The sequence below is a fragment of the Pongo pygmaeus genome, chromosome X (assembly GCF_028885625.2).
Source record: "Pongo pygmaeus isolate AG05252 chromosome X, NHGRI_mPonPyg2-v2.0_pri, whole genome shotgun sequence".
Classification (NCBI taxonomy): domain Eukaryota; kingdom Metazoa; phylum Chordata; class Mammalia; order Primates; family Hominidae; genus Pongo; species Pongo pygmaeus.
The window spans coordinates 139,494,579-139,510,197 of NC_072396.2; the positions used below are offsets into that span (position 1 = coordinate 139,494,579).

Here is a 15,619-nt window from a genome sequence, read left to right on the forward strand (position 1 = left end):
TCCCCACTCAAATCTCATTTCAAATTGTAATCCCCATAATCTCCACATGTCAAGGGAAGGACCTAGTGGGAGGTGATTGGATCATGGGGGCAGTTTCCCCTATGCTGTTCTCATGATAGTGAGTGAGTTCTCACAAGATCTGATGGTTTTATAAATGTTTGACGGTTCCACCTTCACATGCTCTCTCTTGCCTGCTGCCATGTAAGATGTGCCTGCTTCCTCTTCCGCCATGATTGTAAGTTTCCTGAGGCCTCCCCAGCCACGCAGAGCTGTGAGTCAATTAAACCTCTTTTCTTTGTAAGTTACCCAGTCTTGGGTAGTGTCTTTATAGCACTGTGAGAACGAACTAATACAGTTACTGACATTGTTCAAAGGTTACCCATAAGGTCCCTGCCCATTCTACCTACCTCCAGAGCCAGTGGACACAGATCACAGGGAATATGCTGGCCTACTCCATCACATAAACTGCTTCTAAACACTTCTTCAACTGCTTCAGCAGAATCTATGTTTAAATCCAAACAGTGAATATGCTTAACACACTGTCCTTTTTACTCATCCAAGAAAGCAGACTACGAGCACCTTAAATTGACATCTCATAATTAATCTAGTTTCAGTTCTTTTTAAGCATGCTATAAATAATGAAACAATAAATTGTTTTTTGGTTTTTTTTTGAGACAGAGTCTTGCTCTGTTGCCCAGGCTGGAGTGCAGTGGTGCAATCTCGGCCCACTGCAACCTCTGCCTCCCAGGTTCGGGTGATTCTCCTGCCTCAGCCTCCCGAGTGGCTGGGATTACAAGCGCCTGCCACCACACCTGGCTAATTTTTGTATTTTTAGTAGAGACAGGGTTTCACCATGTTGGCCAGGCTGGTCTGAAACTCCTGACCTGTGATCCGCCCACCTTGGCCTCCTAAAGTGCTGGGATTACAGGTGTAAGCCACTGTGCCTGGCCAATAAATTGCTTTTTTTAAGCAATTCAATTTTTCCTTCAATTTCAAGACTTTGCCCTATTATATGTTAAACTGCAAATTACTTGATGGCTTTATTATTTGGAGGAACAAAAACATAATCAAGATACATTATTAGAAAATGTACCTCTGGCACCATATAAAGCCCTGCAAACTATAGCACACAAATGGTTCTGTGGTTTGAATATTTTTGTCCCTTCCAAATTTCATGTTGAAATGTAATCCCCAATGCAACAATGTTGGGAGGTGTGCCCCTTTGGGAGCTATTTAGGTCATGAGAGCTCTGCCCTCATGAATGAATTAATGTCACTATAAAAATGCTTGCAGGAGTGGTTTATCGCTCTTCACTCATGTCACATGAACTTGGCATTCATCCTCTCTTGCCCTTTTACCTTCTACTGTGTGAGGACTCAGCAAAAAGGCCCTCACCAGATACCAGTGGCTTGATCTTGGACTTCTTAGCTTCCAGAACTATGAGAAAATAAATTTCTGTTCTTTTTAAATGATCCAGTCTGTTGCATTCTGCTATGGCAGCACAAAAGGGACTAAACTAAATGGCAAAAGCTTATCTATTCAGATTAAGAAAGACAGAGAAAAACAATGAAAAAAATGCTGGTAGGATTCATTCTTCCATTTCGTGTTCTGGAAAATCACCAACATTTAGAAATGGGGCAAAAAGTTGATTGCACAGCCTTTTAACATCATACCAGAACATTGTCCGATAAGTCTACCTGTGGCTCACCTGATTAGTATGTTTAACTTTGTTCACCAACAGTTGGTGAGGAAGCACAAGTTTTTTACAGTACTATAAATCTAAGAGATTAAACTGCAGCTAAACCATAAGAAGTGATTTTTTTCCTGCTTATTAGGAAAGTTTATATATAGTTTTATTGTCCTGCAGGTCATCAACCAGGTTTGTATCTAAATTAATAATCTCATTTCTGCCTTTCCCCCCCACTACCTACATAATCAAGAATTTATAAATGTTTTTGAAAAGCACCTATATAATTCTGTTGGTTCCCTGAATCATGGGTTAAGTAAAATTTTACAGCTGTTCATCAATAATCTGTGTGGGATTTATGGTTTGTAACAATTTGGGAATTGTGTTTTCAAACCACTTTCTGGAAATGAGGATACCTTTTCCAAGAGCCTGCTGGCTGACTTCTCACATAGTGTTGACCAAAATGAGGTAACAATTCATTTACTAAGAGGCTTGGGATAATCCTGACTGGTTTAGAGGATTCAACATCTGGGACAGAATGATCACCAGTGGGGACACTATCCCCCAGGTTACCACAGGACTCTGTCTTAGATGTTTTATAATGCAGGAGTCAACATCTGTCACTGAATGGCATGGGATATCGCTTCTGAACAAGATATGGACCACATTTACAGGACCAGGGAGGGAAAGGTGCCATATTCATTCAGACTCTGTTTCTTTCTCAATAGTGTCTGACATTTATTGAAAATATGGAAAATACTTTTCTCCAGGTAGTATAAAGGAGTTGAGCAGAAGATACAAGTTATTTTGTTGATCAAAAAGCACCTGAGAAAATGCTGCAAATTCAGAAGGGAAATGGATTCTGGGCAAAACTAACTGGTCCACAAGAGAAAATGAGAGACTCGATTTGGCTGCCAGGCACAACTGAACCCTGGCAGCCATGTGGCAGGAGCACAACAAGTCTCTGGGATTGGGGAGGAAATGGGTCTCGCTGAAGGTAACAGGTCCCTTGAGGGGCAGCCAGCTGTCTGGATCATTGTCCAGGGGCTGTGTCCAGCCCAGATACCTCCGAGGTGAGTACAGATCACTAGAAGCAGCAGTCTGTCGGTGGGATGCGATGGATGGCGATGGCAGTGGCAGCGCAGGTCTGTGGGCAGCATGATGTAGTCGTCTGGAAGTCTGGTGAGGAGGAGGGGGGTTGGCAGCGGTGGCTATCAGTGGTCTGTCCGGTGTGTAACAGGAACTCAGCTTTGTGCAACTGGAGCGCAGGACAGCGTCCAGATGTGCATGGGAGGGGCTGGGCTGGCGCGAGGGCGGAGGCAGCCCGCTCCAGAGTGGGGCCCAGGGGCGGCAGCAGGAGCCTGGAGCGCTATTCCTGGAACAAAGGCAAGCACTACGCGGGAGGGAACGGGAGCGCAGGGGACATCGCGGCGGCTCGAGAGGGAGGGAGGCGCGGAGGGAGGGCGCCTGTGGAGACCCTAGCGGTGGCCACTGGCACAGCGGACCCTCCCCAGAACACCCGCCCCAAGGCCCAAGGGTCTCCCGGCCTAGAAGTCTTCGTCCTCCTCCCATCCAAAGACCCGCTTCATCTCAGCCAGGAAGCCCCGGTAATCACTGAGGAGGGGGCTCTCCTTCTTGATGTAGGGGATCACCCACTGCAGGGCGGGCCCCGTGAGGCGGGTGATGAGGAACGTCACCTTCAGGGCGTCGTTGGAGAACGTGTTCTCGTCCACGAACATTTAGGAGCCCGTCTGCACGATGAACTCCGGGAGCCGGTCGGTATCGCCGTCAAACGTCTCGGGAAAGGGAATCGGATTCCTCCAGCGACGCGCCGCGGGCCGGAGGGGCCGGGCCAGGAGGGCCTTCACCAGCTGCACCCGACCGTCCATCGCGCCGCGCTCGCTCCGCTGAGGTTAGCTAAGCTGCGCGGGGCTTCGCTGGGGGCTGCACCGAGGCGTCGCGGGAAGTGCATGTCGGGGGAGGAGGAGCCGGGATGTGGGCGGAGCCATGGGGAGGGCCCAGGCGCTTTGGCAAGCTCTGCCCAGAAGGCCTGGAGGTCATTAGTGCGCCAGGGGGTCCCGGGGCACCCAGCGGAGCAGGTAGTGGGAAATGTGGTGGCTGGCTTAACTGGTCAAGGAGGCAGGGTCGCACCGTAGGGGTAGGGCAAAGTCTTTCTAGGCGGTTGGGGAGTGAGGATTTTTTTGGTGAGGTCCAAGCCCATGTGCTTGGAGAGCAAAGCCTGTAAGTTCTTTAAAGCTGAGTCGTCAGCCTGGTATATCTATTCCTTGTCCCATGCTCTCTGCCCTTCCATGTTCCTTCGCAAACCCTCAGCTTTGACACTTTTGAAAATTATTGGTCAACAATTTTTTTAAATGTCCCTAGATTTGCTTTCCTCTGATGTTTTCTCATGATTAGAATCAGTTATTTTTGCCAGGTATACTACAGCAAAGATTTTGTGTGTTAGTTTATCATATCAAGGTGTTCATGATGTAGTATATTTTGTTATTGATGATGTGTACCTTGATCACTTGTTTGCTATAGATACTTTCAACGCAGTTGGGTTGACTAGGTTATGTAAGTCGTGATGAGCAGAGTAGCATGCATATTTCCGAAACATCCATACAGGCCTTTCAGTAAAAGTGTCCTACCAGTACAACTAAATGTGATATATCTTTCCTCCAAATTACAAGATACCCTCCATGAATTTTATCTATTTCTTAATAGGAAATGAAATCAGTCAAATGCATTTTCTGTGTCTATTGATATGGTCCTATGGATTTTCTCTTTGTGTTAGCTTTTTGTTGCTGTCTTAACGAATTACCACAAATTTAGTGGTTTAAAACAACACAAATTTATCATCTTATTGTTTTGTAGGTCAGAAGTTCCATATGAGTCATACTAGACCAAAGTCATGGTATTGGGAGGCTATGTTACTTTCTGGAGATTCTATGAAATAATTTCTTTCCCGTTCATTTAGACTGTTGGCAGAATTCAGTTCCTTGTGGTTGTAGGATTGAGGTATTGTGTTCTTGCTCTGTAATATGAGGGCCATTCCCAGCTTGTAGAGGACACCATATTTAGTGGCTCATTGCCACCTTCTTCCTCTTCAAAGTCAGCAATAGTGGGTGTCAAATTTTTCTCATGTGGCTTCTTTCTAATCCTCTCTGCCTTCATCTTCCACTTTTAAGAGTTCATATGATTAGATAATTGACGATAATCTTCATATTTTCAGTGCAACTGATTAGCAACTTTATTTCTGTCTGCAGCTTTAATTCCTTCTTTTAGGGAGACCCCCTGAAACTATTGCTGTGGAATAAAAGATGAAATGCTCCTGATTATTGTAAATACAAAATTGCATGCAGGATTGTGTGAAGACAATGCCAGGTTGGAGTGCCACAAAGAGCCAACAGCACGTGAGGTGCTTCCCCCTGCAGAGAGCCTATGAACTGATGTGCAGTCAGGGAGGTTTCACATCACCAAGATTCCTATCCCAGAAAAGCAGATGTTCATAGCTCTGGGAATGGAATGCGACCCTCGTGGAGAACCTATAAATGGACGCATGAGGGGTGCCTGTCCATATGGATAAGATAGGGCTATAAATGCCCTCATCTTGCCATGGCTCTTCTAGGCCTCTTTGGGGTTAAGGCATACTCCCTTCTGAGAATTTCTGGTCTAACTGGTTGTCTAACTTCATGTCCTGTTTCTATGGATTGTTTGTAACCAGTTTTTGCTGCAACTGTTACTGCTGATTAATATCTTGCTAATCATAGGTTATGGAAAGACTGTGTTTCTGTTTCAAGGCTCTGTTAGAAATTACTGATGCACACACTATATTGTAAATTCTTATCTCTGTGTATTGTACTTCTGCATATAGATGTTATGTTAAAGAATTACTTCATCCCCATGTGACCATCTCACCTCATAATCAAATGACCTTAAATCCCTCACTAACCTACTCCCGTCCTCACTAAACTTAATAATAAATGCTGGTATATCCAGTGCATTATTGGCACCGCGGGACCAGAAGGCGGTGACTCCCCGGACCCAGCTTTCACTATCTTGTGTGTGTCTATTATTTCTCGACCTGTCGATCTGCCTGGGAACAAAGAGAGAGCCCCGTTGCATTGCGGGCTGCTGGCCAGATCCCGCAATACTTCTTGCTTTATATTTTCAGGTTCTGGGAATTAGGACACAGACATCTTTGGGGGATTGCCATTTTGTCTGCTACAGTTCCTTTTAGTTAGTACAGTAAATTATAATTGATTTTTGATTCATAAAACAACCTTGCATTGCCGGGATAATTTCATTTAATCATGGCATATTATTCTTTTTATATTTTACTAGATTAGGCAAATGGATAAATAAATTATCGCATAGTCATACAATGGAATTCTGTATTAGTACACACAGCAATGTGAAGGAGTGCTACAGATGTTACACTGAATAGAAGTTGTGAGGCACAAAATTTGTATATACTTTAGGATTCCACTTTATATCAGTGTTAAAAATAGGCAAAGCTAAATGCTTATAGAATTCAGAATAGTGGTCATCTCAGGGGAGGAGGAATTATAGTGTGTAAAGCTGGATAAAAGAAACTTGTAAGATGCCAAAAATGTTTTCCCAAGTGGCTAACATTCTGTATTCCCACCAGCAATACATGAGATATTAAGTTGCTTTGCAAACTCATTTATGCTCAGTATTGTCAGGTTTTGTTTTGTTCTGGGTTCTTTATTTGTTGGTTTTCTTTTTTACTTCAGCCATTCTAATAGGTGTGATTGTGGTTTTAATTTGCAATTCCCTAACTGCATAAATTAGGGAACACAGAACACACATAGACACAGAAAATGCATTTGACTGATTTTACTTCCTACTATTAAGAAACAGATAAAATTCATGTATCCCTGAACACCTTTTTTGTTGTTTATTTGTCATACATTTATCTTTTTTAGTGAAGTGTCTCTTCAGATATTTTTTTCCATTTTAAATCAGGTTGTTGACATTTACATTGTTGTTTTGAGAGTTCTATATGTATCCTGTATTCAAATCTTCATTAGATATGCCACTTACAAATATTTTCTCCCAGCCTGTGCCTTCTCTGTTCATTCTCTTAACATTGTCTTTTGAAGAGCACATGCTTTTTAATATGATGAAGTCCAATTTACCAAATTTTGCTTATGAGAATTGTGCTTTTATTGTGATAGCTAAGAAATCTTTGTCTAATCCAAGGTTTCAAAAGTTTTTTTTTCCTGTTTTCTTCTAGGAGCTTTATAATTTTAGGTTTTACCATTAGGTCTATTAACCTTTTTTAGTTAATTTTTGCATATGGTGTGAGATATGGATCAAATTATTTTTTTTTGTAAATGGACATTCAACTTTTCCTGCATCATTTTGAAAATATTATCCCTTTTCCACTGAATTGCCTTTACAACTTTACAAAAATCAGCGGTCCATATATGTGTGGGTCTATTTCTGAATTGCATGTCCAGTTCTATTCATCTACAGTTGGTCCTCTATATCCATGGGTTCTGCATCTGCAGATTCAACCAATGGCGGATCAAAATATTCTGGAAAAAAAATTAAAAATAATTTGTATACATTGATTTGGTATCCTGAGACTATACTGAATTCGTTTATCAGATCTAGGAGCTTTCTGGATGAGTCTTTAGGATTTTCTAGGTATAGAATCATATCACTGGTGAACAACAACAGTTTGACTTCCAATAAATATAGTACATTTATTGATTTGCATATATTAAACCATCCCTGTATCTCTGGTATGAAACCCACTTGATTATAACATATTATCTTTTTGATATGCTGTTGGATTCAGTTAGCTAGTATTTTATTGAGGATTTTTGCTGCTATACATCAATAATGACCAAGCCGAGAATCAAATTAAGAACTCAATCCCTTTTATAACAGCTTCAATAAAAATACTTAGGAATATACTTAATGAAGGAGGTGAAATATCTTTATAAGGAAAACTACAAAACACTGCTGAGAGAAATCATTGATGACAGAAGTGGAAACACACTCCATGCTCATGGATGGGAAGAATCAATATTGTGAAAATGACCATACCGCCCAAAGCAATCTACAAATTCTATGCAATTACCATCAAAATACCATCATCATTCTTCACAGAAGTATAAAAAACAACCTTAAAATTCATATGGAACCAAAAAAAAGAGCCCACATAGCAAGAGTCATACTAAGCAAAAAGAACAAATCTGGAGGCATTGCATTTGCTGACTTCAAGTTATACTACAAGGCTATAGTTACCAAAACAGCATGGTACTGGTATAAAAATAGGTATGTAGCAGAATGGAGAACCCAGAAATAAAGTCAAACACAACCAACATATCTTTAAAAAAGCATATGAAAACATAATTTGGGGAAAGGACACCCTATTCAATAAATGGTACTGGGAAAACTGTCAAGACACATGTAGAAGAATGAAACTGGATCCCCATCTTTCACCTTATAAAAAAATTCAATTCAAGATGGAGCAAAGACTTAAACCTTAGAACTGAAACCATAAAAGTTCTAGAAGATAACATCATAAAAACTCTTCTAGACATTGGCTTAGGCAAATAATTCATGACCAAGACCCCAAAAGCAAATGCAACAAAAATAAAAATAAATAAATGGGACCTAATTAAACTGAAATCTTCTGCACAGCAAAAGAAATAAACAGTAGAGTAGACAGTGTTAACAAACTATGCATTCAACAAAGGACTAATATTCAGAATCTACAAGGAACTAAAAAAAATCAGCAAGAAAAAAAACTCATGAAAAAGTGGGCAAATGACATGAATAGACATTTCTCAAAAGAAGATACACAAACAGCCAGCAAACATGAAAATATGCTCAACATCACTAATCATCAGGGAACTGCAAATTAAAACCACAGTGAGATACCACCTTACTCCTGCAAGAATGGCCATAATTTAAAAGTCCAAAAACAATGGATGTTGGCATGGATGTATGGAAAAGGAAACATTTTTACACTGCTGGTGGGAATGTAAATTATTACAACCAGTGTGGAAAACAGTATGGGGAGTCCTTAAAGAACTAAAAGTAGAACTGCCATTCAATCCAGCAATCCCACTACTGGGAAATAAGGAAAGGAAAATAAGTCACTCTGTGAAAAAGACACATGCACATGCATGTTTATAGCAGCACAATTTGCAACTGCAAAGATATGGAACCAACCTAAGTGCCCATCAACCAACGAGTGGATAAAGAAAATGTGGTATATATACAACATGTACTACTACTCAGCCATAAAAAGGAATGAAATAATGTCTTTTTCAGCGACTTGGATAGAGCTGGAGGCCATTATTCTAGGTGAAGTTAACTCAGGAATGGAAAACCGAATATTGTATGTTATCACTTACAAGTCGAGTTAAACTATGAGGATGCAAAGGCATAAGATTGATATAATGGACTTTGGTGACCCGGGGGGAAGGATGGGAGGGGAGTGAGGGATAAAAGACTACATATTGGGTACAGTGTACACTGTTTGGGTGACAGGTGCCCTAAAATCTCAGAAATCACCACTAAAGAACTTATCCATGTAACAAAAAATCACCTGTACCCCAGAAACTATTGAAATAAAGTAAAAATTAGAAAAAGAGTACAATTAAAAATATGAGGTAACAACTATTTACATAGCATTTACATTGTATTAGGTATTATAAGTAATCTAGATATGATTTAAAGTATATGGGAGGATACACATAGGTTATATGCAAATATTACACCATTTTATATAAGGGAATTGAGTGTCCTCAGATTTTGGTATTTGCAGGGGTCCTGGAACCAATCCCTTGTAAATACTAAGGGATGACCATGTTTGTCTATTTTGATAACAATATCACATTGTCTTAATTGCAGTAGCTTTATTATAAATCTTGAAATCAAATATTATTAGTCCTCCAACTTATTTTTTCTATTTCAAAGCTGTTTTTGCTAATACATTTTTTTTTGCATTTCCCTATGAATTTTAGAAGCAATTAGTTGGTTTTTATATGTTAAAACACTTGCTGGGAGTTTGAATCTATACATCAATTTTGGGAGAATTAATATACTAACAATATTAAATCTTCCAGTTCATGACTATATCTCTCCATTATTCAGATATTTTGTAATATATGTCAGGAATGTTCTGTAGTTTTCAGGGTACAAGTCTCATCTCTTTTGTCATATTTAACCCTAACATTTTTTACGTTTTTATGGTGTTTAAAATTCTAGCTCAAATTTCTCTTGTTCGTTACTAGGAATACAATTGATTTTTGTATATTCGCCTATGTCCTGCAACCTTGGTAAACTCGCTTCTTAGTTCTAGTATTTTTTGTTGATCTTAGAAAATCTGTTTTCTATATACATGATCCTGTTGTGTATGAATAACAAAAGTTTGCCTTTGCCCTGTCCAATCTAGATGCCTTTTATTACTTTTTCCTTTCCTTATTTTCTTTGCCCTCATTGCACTGTCTAGAATCTCCAGTACAATATTGCACTAAAGTGATGAGAGTGGGCATATGTACTTGTTTTGTTGATCTTTTTTAACTTTCAAGTTCAGGGGTACAAGTGCAGGTTGTTACATAGGTAAATTTGTATCATGGGAGTTTGTTGTACAGATTATTTCATCATCCAGGTATTAAGCTTATTAGCCATTAGTTATTTTTCCTGATCCTATGCCTCCTCCCACCCTCCACCCTCTGATAGGCCTCAGTGTGTGTTGTTCCCCTTTATGTGTCTTGTTCTTGATCTAAGAGTGAAAAGCATTCAGGCTTTCACCTTTGAGTATGATAGCTGTAGGTTTTTTGTAGATGCTCTTCCTCAGATTTAGGAGCTCCCTTCTAAGTTTAATGAGAGTTTTTATTGGGAACCATATGACACAAATCTTTGCTCTAGGAATTTACTCTAGAAAAATGAAAACCTATGCTCACACAAAAATCTGTACATAAATGCTTATAGCTGATTCCTTTGTAATTTCCAAAACCTGTAAATGTGCCAAATATCTTCCAACAAATGAATGGATCACCAAATTTGTATATCCATGCTGTGGCAGACAGATTCTAAAGTGGCTCCCAACATCCCAATGTCCTGGTCATATCTTTCAGTGTAGGTGGGGACTATGGCTTGCTTCTAACCAATAGAATGTGGCAAAGGTGATGAGACGTAACTCCCATGATTACATTAGTTTATACATGACTTGTGGGGAAAAGAAAGAGAGATCAGACTGTTACTGCGTCTATGTAGAAAGAAGTAGACATAAGAGACTCCATTTTGCTCTGTACTAAGAGAAATTCTTCTGCCTTGAGATGCTGTTAATCTGTAACCCTAGCCCCAACCCTGTGCTTGCAGAGACATATGCTGTGTTGACTCAAGGTTTAATGGATTTAGGGCTATGCAGGATGCGCTTTGTTAAAAAAGTGCTTGAAGGCAGTATGCTTGTTAAAAGTCATCACCATTCTCTAATCTCAAGTACCCAGGGACACAATTCGCTGTGGAAGGCTGCAGGGACCTCTGCCTAGTAAAGCCAGGTATTGTCCAAGGTTTCTCCCCATATGATAGCCTGAGATATGGCCTCCTGGGAAGGGAAAGACTTGACCATCCCCCAGCCTGACACCCGTAAAGGGCCTGTGCTGAGGAGGATTAGTAAAAGAGGAAGGCCTCTTTGCAGTTGAGATAAGAGGAAGGCATCTGTCTCCTGCTCGTCCCTGGGCAATGGAATGTCTCGGTGTAAAACCCTATCATATGTTCCATTTACTGAGATAGGAGAAAACCACCTTAGGGCTGGAAGTGAGACATGCTGGCAGCAATACTGCTCTTTAATGCACCAAGATGTTTGTATACGTGCACATCAAGGCACAGCACCTTTCCTTAAACTTAATTATGGCACAGAGACCTTTGTTCACATGTTTTCCTGCTGACCCTCTCCACACTATTACCCTATTGTCCTGCCACATCCCCCTCTCCGAGATGGTAGAGATAATGATCAATAAATACTGAGGAAACTCAGAGACCAGTGCCAGCGCGGGTCCTCCGTATGCTGAGCGCCGGTCCCCTGGGCCCACTTTTCTTTCTCCATACTTTGTCTCTTATTTCTTTTCTCAGTCTCTCGTCCCACCTGACAAGAAACCCTCCCACAGGTGTGGAGGGGCTGGCCACCCCTTCATGACTCCATCTTTCAAGGAGACACATTCTCCCTTTGTTCCATGAAGAAACAAGCTGCAGTGTTGTGAACTGCCTATGGACAGGGCAACGTGGCAGAGAACTGAGGGCAGCTTTTATAACAAATTAAGAGATTTCTTAATATTTAACTCTCCTTACATTAACTGCTCGTGGTATATTATTCTTTTTAAAAAATTATTTATAATTTTTGTGGGTACATAATAGGTATATGTATTTATGGGGTACATGAAATGCTTTAACATAGGCATACAATGCATAATAATCACATAATGGTAAATGGGGCATCCATCCCCTCAAGCGTTTATCCTTTGTGCTACAAACAACCCAATTATACTCTTTTAGTTATTCTTAAATGTACAATTAAATTATTTTGACTGTAGTCATCTTGTTGTGCTATCAAATACCAGGTATTAATAATCACATCAGGGAGAATGGAGTATCCATCCCTCAAGCGTGGTGCATTACTCTTTGAATATGCTTCTCTGGATTGTATTTGCTAATATGTGGGGCTTCTCTATTAATGTTGCAAAATAGGGAGCCAATAATCTGGTTGAGAGATGCAAGAAGTAGCAGGAAAATGTGTTCACAGAACCTCATACGAGTGGCGTCCAGGGCCAAGGCTCCCTGAATGCATACCCAAGGGCTGATGAGAGGTGGGGACGAGTGCTGCGGAAGGACTCCTCAACTACCAGAACTAAGGAGGGTCCCTAACATCCCCTCGGAGCGAGCTCCCCGCGCCCCGTACACCACCAGGTCTCTCTAGTTCCTCTCCTGCTCCCCGTCCCGCCACCTTAGGAAACCTTGGCCCAGCCTCTCCGATACGAGCCGGCCTCCTTGAGGGCTTTAGGCCCCTCTTCGCCAGTGTATACCCCACGACGCGCCTGCGTACTAGGGACCACCCGGCCTTGTGGGCGGAGTCCATGAGAGGGTTGGAGCCCAGCTCGTGGCCCCGCCCACCCAAGCCTAGGCCGGCCTTCGTGGACACGCATTTCCGGCGACGCCTCGGTACTGACCTCTGCAGAGCCGGGTGGAGCCCATTGACGTCCAGCGAAGCGAGGAGCAGCGATGGACGGTCGGGTGCAGCTGATAAAGGCCCTCCTGGCCTTGCCGATCCGGCCTGCGACGCGTCGCTGGAGGAATCCGATTCCCTTTCCCGAGACGTTTGACGGCGATACCGACCGACTCCCGGAGTTCATCGTGCAGACGGGCTCCTACATGTTCGTGGACGAGAACACGTTCTCCAGCGACGCCCTGAAGGTGACGTTCCTCATCACCCGCCTCACGGGGCCCGCCCTGCAGTGGGTGATCCCCTACATCAAGAAGGAGAGCCCCCTCCTCAATGATTACCGGGGCTTTCTGGCCGAGATGAAGCGAGTCTTTGGATGGGAGGAGGACGAGGACTTCTAGGCCGGGAGACCCTCGGGCCTGGGGGCGGGTGCTCTGGGGAGGGTCCGCTGTGTTACTGGCCGCCGCCAGGGTCGCCACCGGCGCCCTCCCTCCGCGCCTCCCTCCCCCTCGAGCCGCCGCGATGTCCCCTGCGCTCCCGTTCCCTCCCGCGTAGTGCTTGCCTTTGTTCCAGGAATAGCGCTCCAGGCTCCTGCTGCCGCCCCTGGGCCTCACTCTGGAGCGAGCCGCCGCCCTCTCCTTCCAGCCAGCCAGCCCCTCCCATGCACATTTGGACGCTGTCCTGCACTCCAGCTGCAAGCTGGGCTCCTGTTACACACTGGACAGACCACCCACTGCCGCCGCTGCCAAGCCCTCTCCTCCGCACCAGACTGCCAGACGACTACATCATTCTGCCCACAGACCTGCGCTGCCACTGCCATCGCCATCCATCGCATCCATCGCATCCCACCGACAGACTGCTGCTCCTAGTGATCTGGACTCACCTCGGAGGTATCTGGGCTGGACACAGTCCCTGGACAGTGATCCAGACAGCTGGCCGCCCCCCAAGGGATCTGTCACCTTCAGCGAGACCTATTTCCTCCCCACCCCCAGAAACCTCTTGTGTTCTTGCCTAGGCCCAGGTGTGCCTGGCAGCCAAATCGAGTCTCTCATTTTCTCTTGTGGACCAGTTAGTTTTGCCCATAACCCGGTATTCTGAGTTTGCAACTGTCTCTCTGATGTGTGCCTTTTGTTCAACACAGTAACCCCTGCATTCTGCTCTGCTCTAATACACTACCTGGAGAAAGTCTTTTCCTTATTTTCAATAAATGTCAGACATTACTGAAAAGAAATGGTCTCAATGAATATGGCACTTTTCTCTCCCTGGTTCTGTAAATGGGGTCCATATCTTGTTCAAAAACTATATGCCCTGGGATGCTATGACTGATGTTGACACAGAGTCCTGTGGTGTCCTGCAAATGGAGATCTCACCAATGACCAATCCCAGACGATTAATGTTGTAAACAAGTCAGTTTTGTGCTCCTTAGGAAATGAACCTTAATCTGAATGTGGCCAAGATAAGGTAAGGAATAGTCAGAAAGGGTGCTTTTTCTTCCCTCATTTCCAAAAACTGTCTAAAAGCATATACCCCAAATGGTTACAAGCCATACATCTCACACATTTGTTGGTGAACACCTCTCACAGTTTTATTTAACGCATTAGCAGGGAACCCACTAAGTGGCTTAGATACTTCAGAAAACGCATTTACATTTCTATTGCTTTAATTGGGTAGGTAGTGGAGAAAGGAATGCAGAACTGTAGTTAATTTAGGTACAAATTTGTTTAATGAATGACCTGAAACACAATACAATTACCACCTTCCCTAATGGGCAGAAAAAAAAATTATCTTCAACGTATCTCTGCATGCTAATCTTTGAAATCTACTGTGCTAACATGTCTCTGCCACCCCATCTATCTCTGGCAAAAGCTCAATATCCCGATAGATTATCCTAAGGTGGGCTTGTAGGGCAGCACTCAGTCAACAACTCTCTGCCTTCTTTTTTTTTTTTTTTTTTTTTTTTTTTTTTGAGATGGAGTCTTGCTCTGTTGCTCAGGCTGGAGTGCTGTGTCATGATCTCGGCTCACTGCAACCTCCTCTGCCTCCTGGGTTCAAGCAATTCTTCTGCCTCAGCCTCCTGAGTAGCTGAGACTACAGGCACGTGCCACCACACCTGGCTAATTTTTGTATTTTTAGTAGAGACAGGGTTTCACCATGTTGGCCAGGATGGTCTCAGTCTTTTGGCCTCATGATCCCCCAGCCTTGCCCTCCCAAAGTGCTGGGATTACAAGTGTGAGCCACCATGCCTGGCCTCTCTGCCCCATTTCTAATATGTGTTATTTTTCCAGAGCATACGAATGAGGAATAAATCACAAGAGTGTTTTTTTTTTTTTTTTACTTTATTGCTTCTCTCTCTTCATTTAAATAGGTGAAATTTTGCCATTCAGCAGTGATTCATAGGGCTGTATGTGGAGGTGGAGGTACATTATTATCTGTATTACATATGTGATATTTGTATTCCCAAAAGTAGTGAAAACATCATTAATTTGTAGTTTGGCATATAATAGGTCAAAATCTTTTTGAAATCAGAGATAAAATTCAAATTGCTTAATAAAATAAAGTTTTTATGATTTACAGGGCTCTTAAAACACTGAAACCGGGCTAATCATGAAGGCCAATTCAAGGTACTGACAGTCAGCCTTCCTGGATGGGTATGAAGGAAGATTGTGTTAAGCATATTCACTGTTTGGTTTTAAACATAGATTCTGCTGAAGTGGCTGGAAAAG

At 42.6% G+C, this 15,619-nt stretch overlaps 2 protein-coding genes across 2 annotated transcripts; one reads left to right on the plus strand and one right to left on the minus strand.

The window, feature by feature from the left end:
* Positions 1 to 3,002: 3,002 nt before the first annotated feature.
* On the minus strand, positions 3,003 to 4,302 carry RTL8B (retrotransposon Gag like 8B). The gene is given in 1 exon segment (XM_054472181.2): positions 3,003 to 4,302. A coding segment is annotated over 1 exon segment (342 nt). The 5' UTR covers positions 3,577 to 4,302; the 3' UTR covers positions 3,003 to 3,234.
* An 8,970-nt stretch (positions 4,303 to 13,272) lies between these two features.
* Positions 13,273 to 14,127, plus strand: LOC129024899 (CAAX box protein 1). The gene has a single exon (XM_054472182.1). It carries the CDS (start codon positions 13,273 to 13,275, stop codon positions 13,909 to 13,911), a length of 639 nt encoding a protein of 212 aa, XP_054328157.1. The 3' UTR covers positions 13,912 to 14,127.
* Positions 14,128 to 15,619: the final 1,492 nt, after the last annotated feature.